The sequence below is a fragment of the Coregonus clupeaformis genome, chromosome 31 (genome assembly GCF_020615455.1).
Source record: "Coregonus clupeaformis isolate EN_2021a chromosome 31, ASM2061545v1, whole genome shotgun sequence".
NCBI lineage: Eukaryota > Metazoa > Chordata > Actinopteri > Salmoniformes > Salmonidae > Coregonus > Coregonus clupeaformis.
The window spans coordinates 14,430,171-14,440,157 of record NC_059222.1 but is presented as its reverse complement, the minus strand read 5'-3'; the positions used below and the strand labels follow the sequence as shown (position 1 = coordinate 14,440,157).

Below are 9,987 nucleotides of genomic sequence, written 5' to 3'. Positions count from 1 at the left end.
TCAACTACCCATTCTGGTCAGAATATTAAATCTATATGCCACTGCTGCAGTCAGATCTTTGTTCAGATGGCGAACTAGAGGAGCTAATTTTTCACTTTAGAGTGAAACAATGTGTCAGTTAACTGATACATTTCTTAGGTATCTTACTGTAGCATGTTTACAGATGGATGCTATTTATCAAATAGAAAACGGAGCGAACATAAACATAATGACAACTCTGGATCAGCATTCTATAGTCAATATTATTGATTGGCTCTCTTGTGCTTATACACTGGTCCAGTATACTGTATCTGCCTCATGCTCCCCAACTCTGGAATGGGGTGTCTCTCTAGTCACCATCTGGACAGCTGCAAGTCAATGTGTTATTCAGTCTAGTTTTCAGCTGTCCACTGCTCACTCAATGCTTCAAAGACTGATTATGAATGAAGAAAGAAAGACTTACATACATAGTATAGTAATTATGTGTTTTCTTTCTGCTTTCATATACACTCTTAGAAAAAAGGGTTCCGAAAGGGTTCTTCGACTGTCCCCATAGGATAACCCTTTTAGGTTCCGGTAGAACCCTTTTGAGTTCCATGTAGAACCCTCTGTGGAAAGGGTTCTACCTGGAACCCAAAAGGGTTTTACCTGGAACCAAAAAGGGTTATTCCAAGGGTTCTCCTATGGGTACAGCCGAATAATCCTTTTAGGTTCTAGATGGCACCTTTTTTTCCAAAAGTCTATATTTGTAACCATTTGTCATGCTGGTTTGGTTTCTCCTTGAGTATGGACCAAATGCAAGTTGCTTGTACACTACCACCCAGCCTTACTAAATGACATTGACTAAGGTTTAAAGAAAGTTGGAAAACTCTGACCAGCACATTTACCAGGGGTGGTTTCTTTTTTGTCAGAGGGTTCTTTCTTCCTAAAAATAAATTGCCATCAAGATGAGGGTAGTAATTTGTGATTACCGGGTGTGTCTTTGTCTCACTTAGTGAGGTACCACAGGGAGACAGCCTGTTGCATCAGGACAAGAACACAGTTTGCAGTGAGACTACTTAGAGAACTTGAGGTCAAACATTGTGTGCATGTACTGTATGTCAAAGAGAAAATGCAAGAGAAGTAACTCTAGTATTCAATGTTGGATGTTTTGGGTGACATGTTATGGTGTATGTGGATATCACAAAGACACTTCTACGTTATGTTAATTATTTCATACATTATTTATTTTGGAAAAATATTTAGTTGATTTCCTTCATGGGCAACAGTGATAAAACAATTCCAATAGGTTCTGTACAATGCTTCTTAAATACATTTATGTTGGAAAACAACGTCACATTGACCTGAAGTGCCTTATATACATTATACATATTTGCAAAACAAACAAAATTAACTTAAATTATATCAAAGTGTACTCACAAACAAATGGAACACATAATGTAATTAAATTAAAAGAATACATCTTTGAAAAAAAGCAACAGTATTTTAACAAATTTGAAGGTAGTGTTTCCCCCTCTCTAAACCAATTCAGAAGACTGGCTCAAAGGATTTACAAATATACACTGCAGTCAGTGCATACTCATTATACACAGTAATTAACTCAAATGTGTATGTTTAAATACATACTAAAAAGCAACCCTCCATAGTGCAATGAGGTAAAAACTGTCCTCACAGGCAGTGCAACAAGTCCATATTATGCACATTCCTGGGAAACATAACTTGTGAGAGCGCGGGCCAGTGTGGTCCAACATCCTTTATCTGCAGTCACTGTGCTTACTTCAGTTGAGAACCAGCTCATTCTGAATATCACTTTCAATGTCTTAGTCTCACAGCAGCAGTCACAAGAAGGGAAACCTTCCCCCTGGGTTTGAGCAGCATTCACCGGAGTAAAACCTCCTGTAGAGAAGATGAGCTACAGCTCAGTTGTGGTGTTACACCTGGGGAGGACAAGAGGGAAAGATGTTTTAGTTTCAGAGTGTTGAGCTATTCGCGGACCAGTGAAAACGAAATATGCAAACTGCAAAGAGATATTAGCAGCAGTGAAAAAGAGCCAACTCAACTCACCTCAGTCGCAATGATACATTCATCTTTCTCGTCTGATATGACGTAGACTGACTGGTACTTTGTGTCGTTGCACATCGATGCTTCGTTGCACATCGACTCCTCTGGACGTTTATTTTCTGAGGCGTCACTGAGAACACAAGAAAAATAAAGACATTAACATCAACATTCACCAAGACTCTTCAGACACAAGCATGACTACTCCCATTAACGTCACAAATAATTTATATCCAAATGTGTAGATATTCACCTCTTTAAACTTTTTCTGTGTTTCTCTTCGAAATCACTGTCCGAACACAGAGATTCGGAACAATTTGATTCGGAACACTTCGCCTCGCTCTTTTCTTGGTCCTCTTTCGACAAATCTTCTGGCTTCAGCTCATGCACCAGATTATAATCCGTTGACGAGTATCGGGACTTGTAGCCATTCTTCTCTCCTCCAGCATTGTCCGAGTGAAAGTCCACTTTCTTATTTGTGTTCTTGACCCCTGTCGTGCCGATTACGCTGACAGATAGGTCCTTGTCAGGTCGTTGACAGTTGTTGGCCAGGTTGTTCATGGTCTCACTCTCACTGTGGTTGTCTCCCTGCTGGCTCCTCTGCTGCACCTTGACCCGGATGTAAACCATCAGCACGGCACAGGCCACCAGCAGCAGCAGCGCCAGGATTATCCCAGCACACACCGCGGTCCAGGGGAATGTACCTTGGTCCTGGTCATCAGAGTATCTCTTATCAGCTCCCTCCACCCCGGGCTGTCCCTGGGGATGCGATGGCAGGAGGAACTGGCAGTTATGGCCACCGTAGCCTGGCACACAGGCGCACACGTAGCGGTTCTTCCTCTCGTGGCAGGTGGCTCCGTTGTGGCAGGGGTTGTGCTCGCATTTGCTGATGGGCGAGCTGCAGTTCTTTCCGGTGTATCCAGGTGGGCAGGTGCAGGTGTAATCGTTCATGCCATCCGAGCATGTGCCACCATTCTGGCAGGGGTAGTTGGCGCACTCGTCAATGTTGTCCTCGCAGTTGGCTCCGGAGAAACCCTCAGGGCACTGGCACATGTAGGAGTTCACAAGGTCCATACACTGGGCACCTGGAGACATTAGAAAGACATGTTAAACCGTCTGTTCAAGTATTCATTCATGTCCTCATACTTTCAATAGAAAGATTCAACTGGTAAACTCAGAACTGGAGAACTTTGTTTCAGCTTACCGTTGGAGCATGGGTTGGAGGTGCAGTGGTCGATCTTCTTCTCACAGTTGAATCCGGCATAGCCGAGAGGACACTGGCAGTAGTATCCTCCCTCTGGGTTGTCAGCACAGCGTCCGCCGTTAAAGCAAGGCCCATCAGCACAGGTCATGGCACTGAGCTCACAGTTGTTGCCATAGAAGCCTGGGGGGCAGGCACATTTGAATGTGTTTTCTTGATCCTGTCAGAGGAAAGACAAAGCACTTGCTTAGCAAAAGTTACAACTCCCTAACGACTTGTTATTAACTTGTTATCAACATGATACGAGGAATGCTTGCCAGCTCTAGCATAGCAGCACCACACACTATGTGACATTACATCACTGAGAAATGCTTTCTAATGTAACTAATGAGGGGCAGCTCAGCCAAAACTACTTACAGTGCAGCTTCCCCCATTCCGGCAGGGGTTGTCGGAACATTCGTTGACCTCAATCTCACAGCTGGCCCCAGAGAAGCCGGGCTTACAGGAGCAGGTGTAGCTACCCTGGCCAGTATTGGTACAAGTGGCTCCATTCATGCAGGGCTTGTGGTGTGTACAGTAGTTGAGATCTGAAACAGACAATGGCACATGTGGCTTAGTCTTCTGAAAGTTAATGTACAGTTATATCCAGGATGTTTTCCGACTTATTTTAAGGCGAAGAAAGCCCCCCCACCAATGTTTTCACCATGTTTGAATTGCAGTGTCCTATTCTTTGAACCTGATTGGAATAGTGGCTTAAAGAACTTAGTGGAGATACTGTATGCTGTCTCAAGACCAGTAGAGTCTGAATATGGTGGAGAATGACAGAAGAGCACTAGTCAGTTGCATATGGGAGATAAACAGAACTCACCTTGGTTGCAGAAGAGGCCACCCCATCCCTCCAGGCAGTTACACTGCCACGGCTGCTGGCAGGTGCCGTGAAGACACCCTGGGTAGCGGATGCAGTCATCACAGTAACGCCCACTGAAGCCAACTCTACACCTGTAACCACACACAATGCAAATGGTTAGATACTAGCATATATGAAACTATACCAAACTGTGATCCTGTTGACTGGTGTTTAACACAGAGATGGACAGGTCATTGGGACTTACTTGCATTCACCAGGCTTGTCACAGAACCCGTGCTCCTCACCACAACCAGGAAGACAGATCGCTGCAATGAGAGAGACCATCACACGTGAATCATGGGAATCTAACTCATTGGAACATGTGTTTATACCAGCAGAGCTTCTTTTCAGATGGGCCCTTTTCAGTAAACACTGGCTAATTCATTTCAGTGGGCTGGTGGCCCCATTAGCCGTTACCTAGAAAATACGCTCCCCTTGTCACCAGGGGGACCAACATTCTGCTTAACACAGTTGCTCCCACACAAAAGATTCACACACAAAGGCTTCTTTTTCTCCTAACTATGGGTCAGAAGTCCCTTTTTTTCTTTCTGCTCATACAGCCCCTCCCCTTAATGTCCCCGAGTCTGTGCAGATAAGAGTGGACAGCTGGTGTACATGGTGCCAGTGCAGGACAGCTGCTCCATTGTCTACTCTCACTCAGCAGCTGCCCACTTCCAACAATGCCTCACCACACTAAGCCAATCAACGCCAAGCGCACTGCCAAGTAGCCAATCAGGCATTACATTTAATCTATGGCACGCGTGAGATTATTCGGCAAACTTCTCTCATTTAAATTTGCCTAAACAGTAGCATAGACACCTGTTGCAACCCACATTTTTGATAAGTGAAACTATTTGGTAATAACGCATGGTTTATTCTGACTAAAGACTGCAAATTAACCACATTAAGAATACTTTTGTGAAAGAAAAAGAAAAAACGGAACAACAAAAGTTAAAGTAGGCTAAGTATGGGAAAGCAAAAGTAAGGAGGATGCAGCCTACTTACGTTCTGTGCAGTAGGTTCCCTTCCATCCTGAGTTGCAAATGATCTCACCACGTTCCCCACAGGTGAAGTGACCAAAGGCATCATCTCGTGGACGGCAGAAAACAGAACAACCCTCCCCGTAGTAATGCTCATCACAAATAAATCGGTAGGAGTACTTCAGCTCTGTTCTTCCACTAGTCTGTAAATCAGAGGACCACTCATCTCCCACTGTCAGATGCCTCTGAGTGGTGAAGCGACTGATCAGACGTTCAGGGTTATCTGAAAATGGTGAATACAGGAATTAGTACATATATCCCTATACATATTTACAATGAATGATTATGTAAATGTATTTGGTGACCTGTTGCTCTCTATGGAATTTACCTGTTGAAAGATCATCCTCGGAATCTGTGTGTAGGGCCTCAATGATGAGAGAGAATGTCCCCTGATGAAAAAATAGAAGGAAAAAATCGAATAATGAACAACTGTGCAAAAGGGTTATAAGATGCTGAGGCACCACTGTCCATAAACATCAGGCTAATTCACATGTGAAGGGTGGCGTCTGTTAGGCCTAATAATAGAGGTGTGCCACTTTTAGGCTTCACACTTAATTCAACCACTTTCACACTTACTCACAGCTGTAAAATGAAACGTTTCGGAATTTCACGCAGAGCTGGCAATTATATGCCATCTATGAGGACGTGAAGTTCCCACCCTGATAGCATTTGTTAAACGTGCCCAAGTCCCCCTCCTGTCCCGATATAGACTACATTTCACTACGACCGTTACTGATATTGTCAATGCCCCATAAGTGGTGAGCCCTGAGCATGCTGACAAAGATTACATTGTATAATTTGACAAAAATGCGCTGAAACACTCACCGGCCACGTGAATCCAAAAGAAAACGGAATAGGATTGGCGAAGGCTTCTGCAGTTGTTTCAGGCACTTGAAAGGAGTTTGATCCGAGGACAGGAGTCACGGCACCGCCATAGGTACAAGGGGGTTCCGGTGTTACGTTAACTTGATAATGCTTCAAGCAGATTCTAAAAAACGTTTTGCATTCACACTGCTGAATCCCAGAGGCTCCTTTGCAGCAGTTTGTATTGCCTGTCACTCCTTTCTTGTTGAGAAACTCTTGTAACTTCAACTCGAAAACCCCTGAACAAAGACCCTGTAAAAACACAATAAAAACATGAAGGTTTAATATGTTTTCGATATGTACACATGACTAATGAATATGCCTACACTTAAATTACAAATCAATTCAAAGGAGAGTCAAATTCGCAATACCTGGCATATCAAGACACAAAGGATGACAGCTATCGCGAGCGACTGGTGTCCCATTGTGGTGAGAATATTCAATAAATAGTTAAATGTCCAGGAGCCAGGGTAATTTATGTATGACCCAGCTCAGAAAATCATCGAGAAAGTTATTTTCCGTTATCAAAAGTCCCAATTAAAAAATCCGTACGGTCTTCAGACGTCTTGAATGGAACTTCAGTTTATCTCGATGCTTCTCAGTGTATTTTCATGAACAAAGTTTACAGTACAATGTAATCCTGAACAGTGGTGCTGGTGACGAAAAATCACGACGAAAAATGTGGGAATGAAGTCGAAATTCCGTGCCAAGGCGTTAATTCCAATCCAGTTATTAGATAATGCAGTTCAACACAAAGAAGACAACCCAGTTTTAGGGTTGCTTGTGTTTTATTTATTTCACCTTGATTGATAATGAGAAAAAAATTACTGATCCAAAACACTTCCCCAAGGCTTTCTCAGTTCTTCTCCCTATGTAGCTATGCGTGTGTCTGATATCCCAGTCAGCCTGCCGCTGGTTATATACAGACTGCGCTGCTAGAGTAATGAGATGCAAATGAGGTACTCCCCAATCTGTCTCGAGCTGTCACAAAGGGACACTTTTCAAAACCTCCCTCTCAAAAGATCGCCAAATGGTCACTGAGCTGTAAAATGTGCAACCCTCCTTCCCCATGGCACAAAACAAAACATTCTCATTTACATTCCAACAAATTTTTAACCTCAAGAATCCTTTACATCCCTCTCTGACATAAAGCTCAAATTACATCACAGAACATCTCCACATCGTAAGACCCATGTAGGCTCCATGTACCCGCTTCAAATAGCCTAGGCCTCCAATGTAAGACTATTTCAACCTTATTTTCCAGCTTTTCATCACCCTTTTCTTTGAAACTTTGTTTTTTATTTCATTTTTGTATTTTGTTATAGTTCGCCAACATAAACTGTTTATTCACACCATTACAATGAGTATGTTTCATCACAATGTAAAACTAATGGTCAACATGAATTTACATTTAATCTAAATGAAAAATCGATAAACTATAGGCCTAAATAGGTTTTCCCATAGCTCTTAGAAAATCTTGCCCAAAACTAAGGATATTATCTCAATATAATTCAATAAAACCAAACTACACAAACGTAGATGCTTGCACTTTACGCATGTACCATGGGTTTCCTCAACACTTTTATGAGTTTTGAAAACTTTTAGCATCAACAGGTGGATTATTTTATTTTTATTTATTTTTACAACTGTAAATATTGTGTTGACTTTAGGCATATATGTAAAGATTTTCCATTTTCCATTCTTATACCCTGGGCAGTAAAAACTGAGTTGGTGTGTGTCGTTCGCGTGGCTGTCATTAAGGCACTTTGTTATTGTGCGGGGGTAAGAATAAGTTTCTTCTTTGTGCTCTCAGCTGTATGGTAATTCAGGCAGCAGCACCTGCTCTCTCCACAATGTACTAGGGAGAAAGAGCTCCCCTCGGCGCACGCTGCCGTCCCTACAACAATGTCCAGTTAAAAAAACAAGTCGTTTGCTATTCCAGAAAAAAAGACACCCCTTTTTGGTTATTTCGATATTAGCCAACAACAGAGATTTTTCAACTAGGCCTAGCCTATAAAATGTGGTAAACTGTCCATTCGTTTTCATTGCTGAAACTTTTAGAAACACATTTGTGTCATGTGAAAGTGGACATCATTTGTATTGGTGGCTTTAAGCTGATTACTCTGCCTCTCTCTGGTGACACTGAGAGGGTGTGTGTGTGTGTGTCGGGGTGGTCTTAATTAGGACGCTAATTGAAACGGCATTTCAATTTTTGGCGGGTGGCAGCAACGACATTTACATTTTTGAGCAGAGTTTAAAAACAAGGAAAGCGTTTACTCATGCGCAATTATGCAACGTTTTTTTTGTCGTGTGTTTTAATCTACTCTTGGGTTTACTAAGAAATTGTGTGTATAATGTCTGACTGATATTTTTTTGTTTACAATCCTTATAATGTTCAAGATATGACACTTCCAAATAAAGATTTGGAATAGGTGCCTACCTTTGTACCCAAAGGAAAAGTAGGAGAAAGAACATTTAAACACTATGACTAATACCATTATTCATGTGTCTACATGGCCATATGTGTTCGAAGATCCGAATTGCATTTAACCAGTTGATTCAATGCAGTAATCCGAAGGATGTGGCTCCACGTTTTTACAGGTTTTTGCTGTGTGCGCAATTCTGCGTGCTTGAGGTTTACGCATTCACCACTTCCCCCAACCCTTCTATCATCATATAGGCCTTCTATCAGGGATTTATTATATTGACGTGGCACACATTTCTCGATTACTGCAGCAAAGCGTAACTGAAAGGCATGGTGAAATCCTTCAGAATCATGCTCACTACACTTATTCTTTTCAAACTTAATTTATGCCACGCGATTCTGTCTTGGTTAAATCAAGCAGAAAGCTTCTTATTCGAACTCCCCTTCTTTCTGAAGGTGGACTATGGGGAGACTGTTTAACTTAAGTGTTTCTATAGGGGGCTGTTGTACTTTAACTCCTGCCCACCAGTAGCTCCAATGAACAAAGGAGGGACTCGAGGTCTGACTATTCATCTTTTCTTTGCGCTTTAATTTTCATTGATTTTGAATACAAGGGGGAGCCCTTGGGGATTCTATCTGAAGGGCACGACACGCCTTTAGACGCGGACAGCCCCCCAAGCCAACCATCTGCTCCTCACCAAATGGCGTTTTCCCCCCAACTTCAACTGCATGTCTCTACTGTTTCTCTACATATTGCAGTCTTCATCCAAATTGGACTGGAAGCACGTTAAAGAGACTGCAACGGTATGATGCTGACCATATGGTTAGGGAAGCCAGAACTTAAGTTTTTCGGAAAGATTGCTCGTGGGAACATAAACACTGTGAACATCACACCATAACGACCAGATAGCAACTCAGGCGTTGGCCTATGTTAACACTAGACTTCTACAACCCAATCATCAATTTAGGACCTTATTTGAAGTACCGCGGAATGCGCAATTGCTCTTTTGGATCAACATTATGACCTGCTGTTATAACTCTGTTGAATAAATATGTTATTAGTTGTGAATAATACATTAATGTATATTGTTTTGAACATCAACAGACACCAGTGAACATAACATAAATGTCTAACGTTTTGCTTTATCAAATAGGCATGCAGGCAACAGGTGAGATGTGCTGAGGAATCTCTTTTCTCCATCGTTTCCCGCAGTGATATAACTGAACTGGAGTTCAGACATAAGACATCGTTTGTTTAGTGCGCTGAACCTCCAGGCCTAGATTTATTTTAGGACAATGGAGCTTTCGTCGGCATCCTGTGTGATGCTGCAAAGGCTTGTGTTGATTACAATGATAAAGAATCTGTCGCGTGTCTCGATTGCTTCCAGATGATGGATAGGCAGCAGTGGAGCATCACCCCATGACGACAGAAACTCAATAGCAAATCATCTGCTCGCTTTGGCCCTACCCCTATTTTAATGACAATAGCCTACCCGTGTTCTTACCTGTGATT

The 9,987-nt window shown here is 42.3% G+C and overlaps 1 protein-coding gene across 1 annotated transcript; it reads right to left on the bottom strand.

Annotated features, from left to right (window-relative positions):
* Window positions 1-1,196: 1,196 nt before the first annotated feature.
* Window positions 1,197-6,929, bottom strand: dld (deltaD). The gene is made up of 11 exons (XM_041858956.2): window positions 6,421-6,929; window positions 6,011-6,301; window positions 5,514-5,574; window positions 5,151-5,408; window positions 4,351-4,411; window positions 4,107-4,237; window positions 3,656-3,825; window positions 3,242-3,458; window positions 2,291-3,122; window positions 2,044-2,170; window positions 1,197-1,916 (listed from the first exon to the last, which is right to left on the bottom strand). Exons 1-11 carry the CDS (start codon window positions 6,472-6,474, stop codon window positions 1,911-1,913), a joined length of 2,208 nt encoding a protein of 735 aa, XP_041714890.2. The 5' UTR covers window positions 6,475-6,929; the 3' UTR covers window positions 1,197-1,910.
* Between the last annotated feature and the right edge of the window lie 3,058 nt (window positions 6,930-9,987).

Excerpts from the sequence above, each read along its gene's own strand:
- dld (XM_041858956.2), bottom strand. The coding sequence starts at position 6,474 with ATGGGACACCAGTCGCTCGCGATAGCTGTCATCCTTTGTGTCTTGATA. Across the intron at positions 5,575-6,010 it reads CTTTTGGATTCACGTGGCCG|GGGACATTCTCTCTCATCAT; the intron begins GTGAGTGTTTCA and ends TTTTTTCATCAG. Across the intron at positions 3,459-3,655 it reads GGAATGGGGGAAGCTGCACT|GATCAAGAAAACACATTCAA; the intron begins GTAAGTAGTTTT and ends TTCCTCTGACAG.